Source organism: Falco punctatus (assembly GCF_963210335.1).
Source record: "Falco punctatus genome assembly, chromosome: 9".
Taxonomy (NCBI): Eukaryota; Metazoa; Chordata; class Aves; order Falconiformes; family Falconidae; genus Falco; species Falco punctatus.
The window spans coordinates 49,376,311-49,393,540 of record NC_137589.1 but is presented as its reverse complement, the minus strand read 5'-3'; the positions used below and the strand labels follow the sequence as shown (position 1 = coordinate 49,393,540).

The following is a 17,230-nucleotide window of genomic DNA, read 5'->3' as shown; positions in this document are numbered from 1 at the left end:
GAAAGAGCTATGCCTCTTGAATCTACAACCAATGCTGTCTTTCCAGACTTCACGTGAAGTCCAAAACAGACGCCTAGGTGTGGTGAGGAGTCACGCACCTCAATGATATTGCCCAGGCAAAATACAAAAGGCAGGCAGTGGTCCGCTTCACCGATGGTCTCCTGCACTGAGACAGCATGGACATCTGCACCTCCTCCAGGAGGAGAGCCTGACTGACAACAAGGGCCACCGCTAGAACAACTGCAAGCTATTCAAGTGGAAGAAGCTACTCTACCAGATGTCGTTTAACAGCTGGTCCACTGAATCCTGCCAGCTGCAGGATACAGTGTCATGGACCAACCACTGCAGAAAGTGTTTAAAAGGATCCAAAGTCTCTCCAGCCACCTGTTACCCCTCAAGAGGCAGCAGGCCACCACATCTGTTCTCCAGCAACTCAGACCCTCTCCAGTTCCAAGACTAACTGTACTCCAGAGAGGGCATGTCTTGGGAAAACACCACCAAATGACTCTTCAAGATCTGCCAAGACCTGTACTGGCAAACAGTGCCAAACACACCATTTTTTAAATTAAAAACAAAGGCCAGTTTTAAGTACTCATCTCAACTTGTCAAACTTACTAATCTGTGTGGGCACAATCACGCTACATATTTCTTAAGACACCACAAAATAGTGGCTGACAGCTGCCCCTGTTCCTCCTCAAATGAATACATCTATGGAAGATGTATAGCCTCATTAGAGCAAGCACACAGGATTGTGCACCTTTACTCATGCACTGACAGCACCGCAATTCAGAGATCCGGGAATGTCTGAACTCTGGTATCTGTGGGTAAATGGAAAAATGAAGTGCCCAAAGTATAGTATATATGAAAATGCTGATGATCACAAGTGCAGAGAGACCAAACCCAATCTCTGTTTTTTATAAGCATTGAGGTCTTTCAGCCCCATAAAATTCACAGACATGTAAGTGGGATATGACTGGTTTCAAGAAAGAGTCAATTTTTTACTGAAATCATGACAGGGTTACAATTCTTGACCAGATACATTTGAAATAAACTACTTCTCTGATCTAGCGTGCAAAACATGAAGATAATCCTTTCTTCCTACCTTACTTGTCCCTTACTCAAGATGCTTTCACTTGTACTTATCAAAGAGTTTTCACAGTCTACACTACAAACGGAATGAGAAGCTTTATTCAAGACTTTTAGTTAATAAACAGTTTATCTACAGAAAAAAAAAATAGTATGGGAGGAAGAGAGATTCAAACATCCATCATACTAAGTTACTGGCTTCCGAAATCAAATCTGCACCATTTCAGGGAGCAGGTCTGCACTAGCTTTCACACACACATGCATTCACATACACCAGCAGCGCCCGATACATTACCAGTGACTGGTTCCCTTGTCTGCGCTTGCAGTGAACTGGACTGAGGTGCCAAAAGCGCTGCACCTGCTTCCACTATGGCATTTTAGGTTAAGAGTTTGCTTCTGCTAGGAAAGAAGTCAAGCTGGTCCAGAAATCAATGCTGAACTAAATCTGAGCCACAGGGCTGTCTGGTGAAGAGAACTGAGGAACAGTAACAGGGGACTTCAGCAATAACTGGAATTGCCTTCCAAAAGTCAGCTGAAGCAGACTGCTGTTAACACCCTCTGCCTGGTTACTGCTGCTCCGTTTCATTTCATTTTCACATTGCTCTTGCCACCTCTCCCACAACCAGCTGCTCCATCAAAGTGCCACGCCAGCCCAGGGCAGCGTGACTCTGGAAGCCTGGCACAGCACCCTCTTCCCCAGCCTCTCTGATGAAGCTGACCTGGTAACAACTCTGCTCTCCCACTTGCTTTCATCAGCAACACCTCTGTCTCACACAGCTGCAAAGCTACCCTGGAGCAGACAAATCAGGCTCCTCAAATTGATTTATTTTCATCTAGATTTGTGCTCTATCTGGATTTATTGTGCCTGAGGTACTTAACAGCAAGATGAAGGGAAGAGAACCATCCTGCTTGATCTGTAGATCATGTGTCTATTGATGACAGAAACGTCCAAATTGTATTTTCATCACTTCCCTTCTACCTGGGCTAAGTCTAACAGCCTGTCCAGAGCCTGGGGGCTTGACAGTCCAGTCCCAAGGGCCAGTCCACTTCTCACCTGCCTTGTAATTTACTTGAACACATGTTTCTGACTTCACCTGCTCCCCTCTGGTACTTTCTTTCCATGAAGCACTGCCCAACACAGTCATTAGGGCATTTGTATTACCAAAGACATGACCACTGACAGCAGTGATAATCTGTACTGGTTAATTTGCGATATCTTGGGAAAGAGAGAATCCACATTCTTGGATGTACTTACAGTACATCCTTTCTCATTCAGTAACGATAACTTAAGCACTCGCTCTGACCCAGGTGACTAACCATGAAAGGACTTTTACATTTTCTTTCACTGTCACAATGTTCCCTGAGAAGAGGTAACACGCTGGGATAAGGCTCAGCTGACTGATGCCCATTCACAACAGCGGAGGGACTCAGCGAGCCAGACTCATATCTGATGCAGACTGCCTTGTAACCCCAGGGGATGAGAAATTTATAAATCAAGGCAGAATATAGCCGTAAGGCAGACACAAACTTAAAGAAAAAAAAAGTCCCAGATTTATTACCGTATTTAGCAGCTAAACTGATGATTAAAGCACCTTAGATTTAAAACCTTAGCTCCAGCATCAGAAGCAAAGTGGCAAAGGGGAATCCAGATTAACCCTATTAAAAAACCATCTGTCATCTCAGAAAAATAAATTTCAGAGAAACAGTTCTCTGTTCCCTGCTCCACCTCAGCTGGACCTCTCTGGACCTGATGTTTATGGTATCAACTTTAAATGAAAGAACCATCTCAGCCACTGAAGAATGGAAATATTTAAGGTTTCCAGTATATGGACTTGCAGCATTGTTTGTAGTAGCAGGAATGAAGTTAATGCTTTTTTTCATTTTACACCAGTAAAAGTCCAGGTGATACCCTCAATGAGGCAAGCAGATGGGTGCACTGGTTGGAGGGCATTGCAAAAACAGAAACATCTTTTCAAACAGCACAGCTGAGTAGTTTCTTTTGCAATTTCAGACCTCCCACATGCCTGCCACGGCCCCTCAGGTGTGCTGAGAGGCTGTCAGGTCCTGTGTTCCTCTGCCTCCTCTCTGAGTGTGTGCTGGAGCCGTAACGCAGAGCTCCCTACCACGTCAGCTCTGTCCTCCCCAGTGCAAAGTGACCCTGTGAGCACAGGGCTCCTGCTCCAGCCGACCTTGCTGGTCTGCAGGGTTGAAACGTAGTCAAGAAATAGGCACGGTAAAAACCAGGAAATCCGTTCAAAATACTGAAGCATGAGGCAGGGATCTAAAAATGGAGATAAAACAACAAAAAAAGGTCACAGTGGTATTTCAGCCATGCAGTAGCTTCAGAGTCAACTGAGCGGGTGACATGCAATGTTCACTATGGGATTACCCGAAGCCTGATCAAGCCAGCCCTGCCGTGACTTTATCAGGCACGCTGACCGTACTGCTCCTGAGGAAGGAACGTCACACGCTTCTCTGCAAAGCCATAGAGAAAAGGCAAGGGCCGCTTCAGTAAAGGAGCTGCCCTGGGAAAACCGAAGGTCACTTAAGTATGACAAAACGGTTCCAATTAGACTTTTGCAGTGGAATAGGCCTAGAAAACAAACAAACTGCAGACACTGTTGATATTGTGCCTCACAGAAGAGTAACCTTTTAGTCTGGCCTGTAAAATTAATGTGAATAGATGAAATTGCTACTGTGAGACATGACCCAACGGAGCAAATGCCAGCTCCACCACTGGCCTTCGCATTTCCACGGTAGCACTGTGACCCATGTTTTTATTCACTTTATAAGCAAACAGCATATTCCATAGCAAGTTTTAGGGTACACCCACACCACACTTGTGATGGCCGGTCCTGGAAGCAGCTTGAAACCCTCTGAGATGAGATTTCACATCCCTGCTCTGCCCTCAATTCAGGCTGTCTATAACCCCCTCCAGAGCACGGGCTCTTTCTCTGAGGGCCAAGATCAAGGTCAGCCACCCCACATCAGTATAGGGACGCGCCAAGAGCCAGGCCAGATGCACTGCTGGGGACTGTCCTTGGGACAGGGTACACATCCTCTAGAGAAAAAGGCAGACTTGGTGCTTAACCTGTATCAGGCTCCACTGGCAGCTCCAAGTCTGAACACTGGCAAATTGAAGGTTCCTCTTAAGAGTATTGCATAGCTGCAGCCTTACTTCATGGCTCCATAAAAAGCATGGCCTACAGGTCACTTGCTTGGCCTGAAGCACTTGCAAAACCTCATGGTGGAGTTTCTCAAGCCCCTTGCCAGCTCCTGGCAGAGTCAGGAACCTCCTCCATTGCATGGCTGCTGCCCCCAACATGCGCTCACACCCCCTCTTCTGAAGTGGCAGAAGCCCAGGGTGCAAACACAAGCAGTTGCTTTGGTGTAGTCTCTGCACGTGCTGCAGTTGTGGCACAGCAGCCTCGGCAAACACATTTTTCTCCTGCCACCTTCACCCATTGCTATTTGGCTTAGGGGAGCTCACAGGAGCTCTCTTGTCCTTACATGCTCAGTGTTTTTACTGATGGCTGAAACATCATGCAAAAATGAAGAAAAGCAAAAATGAGTTTGTACTCCTGCAAACCATCAGAAAAGCCATGCTATTCTTGCAAAAACTACAGTGAATTTGGGTCGAGACTTGCTAGGGAGCTCTGGCCCATGGCCCATTGTCTCTGCAGCACCAAGCACACCTTATAGTCGCTAGGATCTTTCCCTCTCTCTTTGCTTCCAGAGCTTTTTACACACAGCTTGCCCAGAGCAGCCAGCCTGCAGCGGGCAGACCAGCACTGCATCCTACAGCAACAGCCCTCGCACTTCAGCAGCAGTAGCTGCCCTCCAAATAACCCAGCCAAGCAAAATAGAAACTGCATGATAAAAATGTACCAGGAAAAAACCCAGCACAGCTACCTTCCTTTCCTCAGCAAAGGATCCCTGTGTCTGAATCCCACCTCACCAGGATGCATCGCTGCTTCCCCAGACAGGAGGAAGTTTCTCAAATGCTCTGCTTGCCGTCTCTTAATTTCTCTGCCCCACACCTTGGGTATTTTTTTTCCTCTCACAGTTCCAGTACATGAAGATAAAGAAATCTGAAGCAGTATCTCAGTGTGAGGCCTCTAACGGCTAAGCTGGGAGAAAGGGACTCTGGAAATGTCCAAAACTCCTTATCCCATGAGCTCTGGTGAGACTCCGAGACATTATTTCTTCTGTTTTGCTCTCTGCAGCCTTTTTACACTTCCCTTCCACAACATCTCAATCCTTTTCTCTGTCTTTCTTCTACGTTTGTCCCAAGGGACACCCACTCCTACACTAAAACCATGCCACAGACAAGATGGGAAGTCTTTGGAAGGTACCAGAAAGCTCCAAGAGTCAGCAAGGACTCTGGCAACAGCCTTGCAGTCAGAATGAATGCCGAACATGGGAGAATGCTCTTTTTGGGAGCCTTCCCAGACCTTCAGCCTGGATTAATAAGCCAGCAATGAACAGAGGCAGGAAGGGAGCAGGGGGTGCATTACCACCTCAGCACCAGCTCCCTTAACAGATTCATGCTGTCAGCTGCAGCCGAGTCCAACCCTCCTTTTTTTCTAATTCCTCAGAATATCTTAACAATCAGGAGAAAAAACCATGAGTGATCCCAAAGGGAGAATTCCTTCATCCTCTACCAGCACTCATACCCCAACACCAGGCAGCTGCGCTGTTCCAAAAGAGAAGCAAAGAGAATAAAATCTGTACAGCCATCATCCCTGCCATAACCTCACAGAACATGGTCAGTACACTCTGAGCCTAGCAATAGAGGAGAGGTAAATGTACCACCCCAGTCACCTGGGAAAACCTCCTCCAGAATCAAAGGCAGCATTGAAAAGTTGCACAGGGACAATCATACAATATGTCTGAATCATGAAGTTCTCAGGCTTCATATCAGGAAGAATCAGAAGTTGTAACCAATAACAAATACTCTCCCTTGCTTTTTTCTCACTACATGTACACCCTGCAGTCCTCTTTACCTCCTGCTGATGTTCAATTCCATACCTACCGCCCTAGCGAAGGAAGTGGTGCATGGACAGACTGCAATTTTATTGAAAACAAAAAGTAAAAAAAGTCTTGCAAATAACTCATCTCTCATTAAAATGCTCAGACATGGCAGCTGGCCCACCCTGCTGATATATAATCCCTCTGTAGTTCTTCATTACCACTCCCCAGTTTCTCAGAGACATTCTGCTACACACATACACACAATCTCTCCAGAGAAGCCACGAGAAAGACTCTGGGGTATAAAAGTTACCACCAGAGAATAAGCTCTTTGATCAGCTGTGGAATGTGAAGAGGTGGGATGCAAAAGCTGTTATAACATCTCCTTTCCTTGGAGTCAAGGGACTCTAAAGATAAAAAAAGTCAAACCAAAATAGATGATCCTCAGTGAGCAAAGTGCAGCAGAAATGGAGTAAATTGGGGTAGTCTCTGCACACTTGGCATCTTCATCCAGATGATGGGTCTCCTGCATCTGCCTGGGGAGTTACAGAGCTCCAACCTTCTGCTGAAGAATTGAATTAGCAGGTAAAGCAGCAAAAGAACTGGCATCCCAAAGATTCATTTTCTGCAGGAGGATCTTCTTCTGCAGGGAGAGAGGACAGTTCTAGCTCCTGGACTGCAGAAGAAGAGGAATCTGCCTTTTCTTCCTCCATTTAGGCCTCCACAGTCCCCAGATGGCTCTGCCACCTTCCTGCTCCTCAAAGACCACAACCCTTTTCCTTCACTACATTCACCAATGACTTTAAACCTTTCTTAAACATCTTTTTTTTTCCCCTCAACTATAAACTAATGAAGTTGGGGCTTGCCTACTTCCATTTACATTTAGGCTAGAGCCTTAATCCCGTCTGCAGCCTGCCGGCAGCGCAGGGAGCATCCATGTATATAGCTGGGGTTATTACAGCAGAAAGCAGGCCTGTTCCACCAGGTAAAGACACTCACGGTGAAAGCCATCAACACATGCAAGTAGGAATTGAACTACAGGATACTGGTGGGCTTGTACAGCCTTGTACTGTCTCTCGCTGCTCCCTTCAGCCAAGATGATGAGTTGGAGCAGTTTCAGGTACTTCTATATATGTGCTACATCTTCAACTCACACAGAAAAGTCTCTTCCTTTTTTTCATTGGAGTCACTGGATGAAAGCTTATCTACAGCTTAAGCGCCCTGCTGAGCCAAATGTAAAGCATTCAGAAACTTGCAAAAGCGATACTGAAATACGCAGAATTTCTTCAGGAAGAAAAGTAGATTTCCCTGTTATTGGGCTACTGGGACAAACAGAAGGGAGCCAAATTTTCCACTCTCAACATTTTTATAGGACAGCAACCTTCCTACTATGGCTATTTATAAAGACATGTTACACGCTGTGTTAAATTACACACTGCAGAATTTCAAAAGATGACTTAAGAAATGATGATTCTTCTTTTTCCTCCTCTATAAACATTTAGAGCAATTAGGGAATTTTATTTATTTCCAAGTCAATACTTAAGGATCCCATAGGGATTGTGGCATTTCCATGTGTACGTCTTGCTACTTGATTCTTATCTCTGGCAACTAAATTCACTTTGATTCAAATACGCTCTCAGGCCTGACACACCAAGGGGGCAGTGGGTATGAGAAGGCTTCCCCGGAGAGCTTATGGATATGTTACAAGCACAGAGAGGGCTTAAGCACTGGTCTGGAGAGACTGACAGCGGTGCATTATCCCAGAGTCACACCAGCTCCATTTCTGTGTTCTCCTTACGTACACTCAGAGAGGAATGAGCAACTAGAAACACCTATGACATGGAGTAGAACAACAGCTTTGTAAGTGCACATCAGAGGGGCTCCTACTCCTTGGCTTTGACCAGGGTTCCCCAGGTCTCAGGCACCTGCACAGCTCTGCAATTTCCCCTGATCTCCATCAGAGATTCTCTGTCTGTCCTCAGTGTGACCCCACAGGTACTACAAGGGTACTACAAAGTGAGCAGGAGACAAGACTTCTCCCTGTTGGAAACTGGGGTGGGGGACTGCAGAAAAGGACCAGCAAAGACTCCAGCTGACAGAAGCAGCTGCAAAAATGGCCACGATAAAGGATGTTTTTGCCAATCTGTGAAGCCTTCTCAGACCTGCCCAGCCTGTCTTGGCACTCTCTACCCAACCCTTTCCTCCCCTCTGCCTCACAGACAATTCATCTCATGCATTAAACCCCTGCCTATTTCTGCCTTTCCCTTCCTACCACCACAGGTTGTTCTTAGACCAAATATTTTAAGTAATGTGTCACTGGAGTCTCTCATGCCTGAAAATATATCAAAGAAAACTGCAGTACATTGTTTTAAAGCCCCCTTCATTCACAAAGGTAGCACAATTCAACTAAGGACAACCTGAAGGTCATTAGAACAGATCCCAGAAAAAAGGCAGGGACTCATTCAGCTGGCTGCCAAAGACTAGTGTGATTGGGCTTGTTTTTAGCAAGAGGCATTTCCTACCTGTCGAGGTTTAAACACACACACTTAAGAGTTCACTTAAAATGATAACATCACTCTATATTACGCTCTATTTAAGAGCTTCACCCCCCTGCAAAACAGTTCAATGCCACAGAACAATCTGCTGCTTGTTCACACAGGATTTTCCACAGGATCTTCCATAGGTTTTGTAGTAGATTTATTGTCTGCAAAATGTTTTCCTTTCTCACAGAGGAGAGACAACCCTGTTAGAAGGCAGGTGAGTTTCTCTTGTGCTCTCTTGCCCGTCAAACAGAACTCATCATAAGCCAACAGGGACAATACCTGCATCTTAAAAGTTAACACATTAGGTAGCACGTGCTGGTGTCCTCAACTAGAGAAGGCAGATCTCATTTTAACCCCTGTGGAAGCAAACTCCGGGAATAAATCCAGATTTTACCTTTGCCAGCAAAGACAGATTGCTGCACATACACTAAACACGTCAGTTAACACACTGTAACTCACCTTTTTTTTTATTCCCCCGTGAAAGCAAGAGCTAGGAGTGACAAATCAGTGCAGAAGCCTTGTGCAGTGCACTCTTTCACTTCCCAGCTGAAACTTCTTCCAAGGACATTAGCTCTAGGGGTGAATTTATGACAAGGCACTTGTCCACTAAAACTAACTTGTCCCCACAGCCCACCCAACCCCTAAGTCACCAAACTGCCTTTTCTCCTCAAAGGCCTCACAGATCTAGAGAGTGGCTCCTCCTGCCTCTTTGCTGCTGAGGTCTCACACTAACCCTTTTTGATAAATAAATACACTTTCATTTTAAGTCCTGTTGATAGATGGGTACATGCACATATAGCTATAAACAAGGCACGTCAATTCTCTTACCTGAGCCGTTTCTACCTTCGGGATGGTTTTGTGAAAGATATTCTCCAAAAGCCCTTGCCGCTCTGCATATCCAAGCACCACAGAAGGCAGCAAAGGAGAGAAAGAAAGAAATGGGTAATGGTTAAAGGCCAAGGAAAGAAGGAACAGTTAAATATCAATATACTGCTGTCTTCCTGCAGCTGCCCTTTCCTCAGCTTCATGTGACACCAATTATAACACGCTGCAATAGCAGTGGGGGCTTCCTGGTTAACATAGCTCAGTTTTCCTCTGGCCAAAGTGGAAATTTGTTGTTGGATTTTTTTTTGAAAAATTGAAAGTTGGATTACAAGCCCAAGACTATTTTAGTCTTTAGCTTCTCTGTTAAAACCGAAAAAAACCTGAAAGGCACCTGCATTAAACTTGGCATCGTTCCTGTGATGCACATAGGAACTGGATCACTGTCCCTAACCACCCTAAATTAAAGCTCTTCCAGTAGCCCAGGGAAGAAGGTGCCTCCACCCTAGTCCCAACCATGAGCCCAGCCTTCTACTCTGGTTCTGAATGCTCCCACCTGTGAGCTATCACAGCTTAGATACTGATGGTAACACCCATTTTACCTACCTTTACCCTAAGTTCTCAAGCACCAACTGTGTCAGTATTTGGACTACTGGACAACCTTATTTGAGAGACCCCCACAACACCCTACAAAAGCATCTCCTGGTTCTCTGATGGATTCAGGTCCTGTGGATGACTGAGATTTTACTGAAATATATTAAGCATCAACCAGGCGGGGTGAGCTCAACCCTTATCACACATCAAGGCGTACATAAGAGAGCAAACCTATGAATATTCCAACCAGGGAAAAGCTTTCTGCTGCAACCCACACAGGGAAGGAATCCTTGGTCAAGGCATGCATTCCCTGGTATACAGTAAATACAATCCCCAGTCTCCTATTGCCAGGACACTTGTAACATCGTGCTGTTCTTGCTCTCCTGTACCCAACAGACCTGTGACTCAAGAGAGCTAACACCAGCTCTTCCCTGCCATCCATTTCCCCCAGGTTTGTAAAAAAATCCCCCCAAGACCTGCAGCATCACAATCAGGCTGATATTTGCCAATGGACTGTCCAGGGTGGGGGCTTGCAAACAGTGAGATGAAACAGCCACCCACCTCCTTGGCAAGCAGAGCCAACAAAACCCATCAGCCAAGCACACTCAGCTTGCAAGCACACCAGCATCTCCTGGGGGAGGAGACGAAGACTTGCTGTAACAGGGAAGACTCTCCACACCAAGGCATCACGCCTACCGTCCTCCTCCTTCAGAGGGCCTCAAACTCAGAACATTCCTCTCCAGTTCAAGCTGCCACAAAAGGCTACTCTCACAAAGTCATTAAACATCTAAGTGGAAAATGGCTTTTACCTCCAAAAGAACCTTCTGCCTTGTTACCCCATGAGGCAGCACGTCCCAGCTTGTGCAAGCCAGGATTCTCCTGCCCTGCTTTTACATACCTCCTCCCAAAGGGGAAAAGAGTAACAAAGCTACAACGTACCTCCCAGAGCGACTAGAACTGGAAGGAGTGGGAAGTCCACTTGTCATCCACAGCCAGAAACCAAGGATCAATATGAACAATGAAGAAAGAGTAATTTAATCTCCCTGGGACTAAATTTCAGCACAGCCAAATGCAAAATACTTTGAAGCAGCACAGCTGGAGCTGCACAAGAAGCAAGGTTTAACCTTCTGTGTCATTACACGCTAACATAGAGTGCTGACGTTTTTTCTGTTCCCAGGTTCTTGCCTGTCTAGTACCTGGCTGTACCTTTAGACACCAGTCTGGGGTGGCAGCTGCTCAAACTGTCTTCCTTAATGCCTAAGCACTGTCAGAGATGCTCTTGTAGAGGCTGTCACATGGGGGAGTTGTACAGTTAGCAGGCAAGCCCCACCACGAGAACAAAGGGATGACCATCATGGATCACCCATACAGGAGGACAAGCACCTCACGGGTGTTCCTTTCACCCACTAACTCTCTGTGTGGGCAAAAAGCAGGACTTGGTCCTGGGGTAATGCACAAATGTCAAGTTGGGAGCTGGTGTGTGGCAACCAGGGAAGTGGTTGAGTCACCATCCCTGCAGGTATTTAAAAGAGGTGGCTTAGTGGTGGACTTGGCAGTATTAGGTTTATGGTTGGACTTGACGATCTTAAGGGTCTTTTCCAACCTAAAGGATTCTATGATTCTAAACTCAGGTTATACATCTGCAAGAGCACTCCTGAGCTACTCCTGCACTCCATCTTAGAAGTGGTTAAGGCTCAGCCAAAGCCACGGTGAATCTCACGTAGCACTGGCCACAGTCCTGCTTTAAGCAGATGGTTGGGCTCAAGACTTCCACAATCTCTTCCACTAAGACTACGGGGACTCCCAGGTTTCCCATGGAAATGTCTGTCCTTGCAGGCATCATCAACAGTTACACTTGGGAAAGACTCTGAAGCTTCTCTTGTGCACCAGCAGTCATTCCGTTTAGACAAAATAACCATGAGCAAGTTCTCAGGTAAATTATCAGTGAGAGAACATGGTGACTGCTGGGGTTTAACCCCAGCTAGCAACTAAGCGCCACGCAGCACTCACTCCCTTCCCCCCTGCTCCCAGTGGGATGGGGAGGAGAATCAGAAAAAGGTAAAACTTGTGGGTTGAGATAAGAACAGTTTAATATGAAGTAAAATATAATAATAACGGTAATGAAAAGGGAAAAGAGAGAGAGAGGATTAAAACCCAAAGACCCCAAGTGACACACAATACAACTGCCCACCCCCTGCTGACCGATGCCCAGCCGGTCCCCCAGCAGCGATCGGTGGCCCCCAGCCAGCTCCCCCCAGTCTCTATACGGAGCATGGGGGTCTGTGGTATGGAATAGCCCTGTGGCTAGTTCGGGTCAGCTGTCCTGGCTCTGCTCCCTCCCCGCTCCTTGTGCCCCTCCTCACTGGCAGAGATGGGAAACGGAGAAGTCCTTGGCTCGGGGTGAGCACGACTTCGCAACAACTAAACCATCGCTGTGGTATCAACGCTGTTCTCGCGCTAAATCCTAAACGCAGCACTGTACCAGCTACTGGGGAGAACATTAACTCTATCCCAGCCAAAACCAGGACAGTGATTTACGTAAGAAATGACGAAATATGATGATAAGATTTAGTCTGTAACTAGTTTAAAAACTCCAAAAGCACGTCAGTTCATCTGTCATTCTCCTTGTTCACCTCTCTGCCAATGCCCAAAGCTGATTTGTCTGCCTTAAAATCTGAACCAATGCTTCACCCTTAGCTTGCAAGCCACAGGCTCAAAAAATTAGTTACCACGCACTTCCTAAGACCCAAAGTGCAAATGGCTAACATGGAGCCAGAGAGAAGCACTGCCGCCCTCCATCCCACCTTGTTGCACAGCGAAAATAGCGTCACTCAGAGCAAGAGCTCAAGTTTAAAGGTGCTGCAGTGTCTCTAACCTCGTTTCCCCACGCTGATGAGGTAGGAGGGTAAAATCCCAGGTGCCACAGCTCCTAGAGAACAGGCCATGCCCAGACCTCTCCTTGCAGATCAGAAGCACAGCTGAGGAGCACAGAGCTACTCAGAAATGCTGCTGTCCAGCCCAGGCTGAACCTGCAGTTCTGTCACTACCATTCCACTTCCACCGCTCAGACGCTGCAGGCCAATCTAAGAGCAAACGAATGTAGACGCTTGATCACAGTTATCTAGCGACAACTAACAAGGCAATGATGCCTGCACAGTACAATGTGCAACGGGGGTTTTCCAGCCAATTACTCTGCAAACTTCAGACTAATTTTTTTGCCCATTATCTCAGTGGTTCCCTTCTACATTCCTGCTTCCCAAGTGCCATCGGCTTCTCCTTGGCTGTGCCTCAGCAGATCTCCCACAGATGTCTGCATGTGCCCTTTGCCAAGGGGACTCTGCTGGCCATGCCATCTCCTTATGCCTAGTCTGCCCTTGCCAAGCCTTTTGTGTTCCTTCTCTGCCCTCACTGTGCTCACAGTAACCCCACTCTACCAGCATCTGCCCATATCGTTAACATGCCATTTACCCCCCATCCCTCACTACCCACCAACTTGATCAAAATAAAGTCAGAGCAAAATTCAAGCTCCCATTCTTCTTTCTTTCTTTTATCAACACACTGTATTAATACATATCACACAACAGTACTTTTCTCCCAGCTCAGTTTTGCCTCCGCTATCACAGTCAACGTAGGACAAGTCCATCAAGCCGCCCGACAGCACTGGACAGAAAACCCTTCAGCTGGGCCCAGGGCAGGGACACCTCAGGATAAGTTAACGGGCAAGAGATGAAAAATAAAACCTGTTTCACGTAACTGAGATGAAGTACAAGGTGCCTTACAGATACACTGGCCGATGAGCTACAACCCTGCATGTATGACACTGCAAAAGCTGCATACAAATGAGCAGGTAGTACTGAAAGGTAATCAGCTGATGACATGACAAGTTTAGCCCTGACTCATCTAGAGAGAGGTTTTCATTTTACGGCAGATCAGATCTGCATGTTACACAGTCAGTACAGCCTGATTTAATCAAAGGACATCAACCAGGGACCACAGCCTTAGCATGCTCTGCTACTGAGTCTAACCAGTAAAGACAAGACTGCCATTGCCTCAGAGAAAATACCACCATCTTCTCCGGCTTCTTCTCCATCAGAATGGCTTCAGGAGTGTGGAGGGTGGGATGGGGTAGCGCAACACAGGCAGTAAAGGCAGCTGCCCTTCCGAGGGCATTTTTCACAACTCACTATGCATTAGATGTCAAAGCTGGACTTGGGTCTGGAAGAGAAACTGACGTGAGATATTGTGAAGAAGCATAGACAATCTAGACATACATTTGCTCGAAGCAGGAAAGCCGCCAAATAACAAAGATCTCAATTACAACACGATGAGCACGGAATAGCCTTCACATCTCTGAAACAATTGCATCAACAGGATAAAAGGGGCCTTGATGCATACTAGCAGCTAAAAGAAATTGATGCACACAAATTTATCCAAGCCAAACTGACAATGAACTCAGTGAAGAACTGTGTATCGAAACATTCAGAGATACATGAAAGACCTGAGATAACTCCACTTAGAGCACAGCCACAAGCTAAGCAAAACCTGGACTATTCAGGAGCATTACACGGAAAAATAAAGAACACCCACCACCTTCTCATGTTCCTTCAGAAGTAATGCCCAGAGGAGTTGCAGCAGGAATCTGTTGTGACAGCATCTGACAGAGCTGCATCTCAGGAAAACAGGAGAGAAGAGACCTCCTGCATCATCAGGACCTACGTCCTCCTACAGCAGCAATCCTGCTCTTGTCACTAAGCGGAGAGCGGAACACCACCAGCATACCCACAGTTAACAGCTCAAGTCATTAAAGACTGTTGACACCTACGTTATTTAAACCTAATAGTAACAATACAGTGACAAAAATTAGTTTTCTGAAATACCTATGCAGGGAGATGGTAACTGGAAAATTTTAATTTAAAATTTTAAATTCTCACTCTCAAGAAAGGAAAACTGGATGTCAGCAATGGATCGTAAAGTCAAAGACCCCACAGCCTTAGAAGGATTTATAGTCACAAAGCTTGAACAGGAGAAGAGAGAACAGAGCAGTAAGAAGTTAAAAGAACAAGGTAATCAAAGCATGGGAGTTCATACCACCCACAAGAAAATTCACAAACGGAAAAAAGGAATCTAGACTCCATGAAGAACCCCAAGCTAAGCCAAAAATTGCTCACGCAGCAAGAAACCTGGGATACGGAACGCATTCAAGTACCTCGGCATTTTGTCAGTGAAAGATTTATCCTTTTGCAGCAACTAACACTTTGTGGCCCTGCTTTAACCCACTCTCTAGCCATCTCTAGGCAGTACAGACAGAGTGAAAGCAAATTTTTATCTCTGTGGGATATCTTACTACATGCCAAAGTCCTGAAATTGGGTAAGATGAACCACACCCTCAACTCAAATATTTCTTGTGCTAACCACAGCAAGGAGAGATGGTTCTGGAACACCCAGCGGAAGTCTCACGTCTGTTTGCGTGCACTCTCACAGGCTCCCAAAGAGAAGCTGTAGGCCAGAGTAATACAATGCAGAGCTGCAAGAACAGACTTAGTTTATTGCCACATTCAGGGTGCCAGCACTGTTCTGTAGGCGTCAAAGCAGCACGGACAGAGAGAGCACATTTCTAAAGGCTTTGGTTCATCTATGCCCTTGAAAGTGTGCTAATGAAGCCAAGGAGCATGTGTCAGACACCACGCAGGGACCCTGAAGAGAACCTGCACAAGCCCAAACCGCAGCAGCCTGGGAGCTGTCAGCGGAGGGGCAGCACCAAGGTCACGACTCAAGGACAACTGCGTCATCCCTGCCTTCAGCACTTGTGCCCCAGGAGCTGCAAGGCAAAAAAAGCACACATAGGAAGGAAACACAGTATGACAGTGAGATCTCGCATACAAGCGCTCCAGATGTGATCAATGCAACAGCACCAAGCCACCGTTACTTCCCAGGTGCCGTACACAGAATCGGTGCACGGTTCACTGCAACTCCCTCAGGAGAAGACAGGATTATAGAGACCAAAGTTGGCAGCATAGCTCAAGGATGCTAGCACAAAGCAACCACGCCGTTATTTTGTAAGAAGCTACTTAAAAGACCTAGCACACAACAAACTGCATGGAGCTTAATTAATTCTCCTGGGACAGGAGAGTCCCCCGAGTCGCTCTGCAGAGATTCTAATTTAAGAATCTACGGAGCTTGCACCTTCTGCTTAAATCACATTACTCACAACAGCAAACAAATGATGCTCCCTGCTCAGTAAGACAGCCAAATGCACACACACACTCCAGCCACACATAATAAACATATATCAGCAGCCACTCGGACTTGCAGCAAATTTCAGGAGAACGTTTTTCTCTCTAAAAGAAAAGTCAGGGCAAATATAAAGAGCACAGAGCTCAGAAGGCGCAGAGAAACAATCCCAGGGCATCTCCTGCAGCACGAGGACAGGATCCCACAGCCACCTACAAGAAAGCGCAGGGAACCTGATCATTGCAGCAGTGCTACCCACACGGGTGATCCATGTCCCCAACCTTCTTGGGAAGGACAGAATAGACTGTCTTTGTAGCCTTATCTACTGTCCTGCAGAGTCCTCGGGGTAGATAAGGAAGATAAGGACAGAGGGATACATGGAAGACCCAGGGCAGGAGCAGAGAAGCTGCATGTGATGTGCTCTGGGACACCAGGAGGGAACCTTTCAGCAAGTGGGTCATCACCACTGTAGAAATTCTAAGGCTGGCAGAGACCACACGAGGCAGGGACTGAGATGTGCCTGGAGCAGCAGGGTGGAGGCACACTGGCAGCGCTTGTCCCCACCAGTACCTTCTCCACGCAAAGTGGTAATGCAGGGAGCTCCTCTACAAGTTCTCTGCCGTCCCCAACAGCTTTTTTGATTAGGCATTTCTAGCGCAGGGCACGAACAGGGGGACACATAAGAGCACCTGTCCTGTGCCACAGTCTACGTGACCAGACACTCCTCAAGGGCTCCGCATTCCCCAGCCCAAGTCCACTCAGCTAACTCTTCTGGTCAAACCACCACAACTCATACCACTGAGAGACACCTCAGACCTCCCGCGTAACAGTAGCAGCAGCTTGTCCGTAGCTACAGCAGGTATGTAGCAAACCAGAACCCCAGAGACACATCCTGGACTCTACACAATTGATAACTACCCATCTGCCCATCCTGGTGTAGGCTAACAAGTCACTGCATTCAAAACATGTTAGTCGCTCCTCCA

At 46.7% G+C, this 17,230-nt stretch overlaps 1 protein-coding gene across 5 annotated transcripts in view; it reads right to left on the bottom strand.

Annotated features, from left to right (window-relative positions):
- NSMF (NMDA receptor synaptonuclear signaling and neuronal migration factor) overlaps positions 1-17,230 on the bottom strand; it is a 62,541-nt gene that overhangs the window by 33,873 nt on the left and 11,438 nt on the right. For all 5 annotated transcript variants that reach the window (XM_080402074.1, XM_080402077.1, XM_080402075.1 and 2 more), the window contains exon 2: positions 9,429-9,490. In XM_080402074.1, coding sequence (XP_080258200.1) covers positions 9,429-9,490 — 62 coding nt within the window. The remainder of the gene's footprint in view (positions 1-9,428; positions 9,491-17,230) is intronic.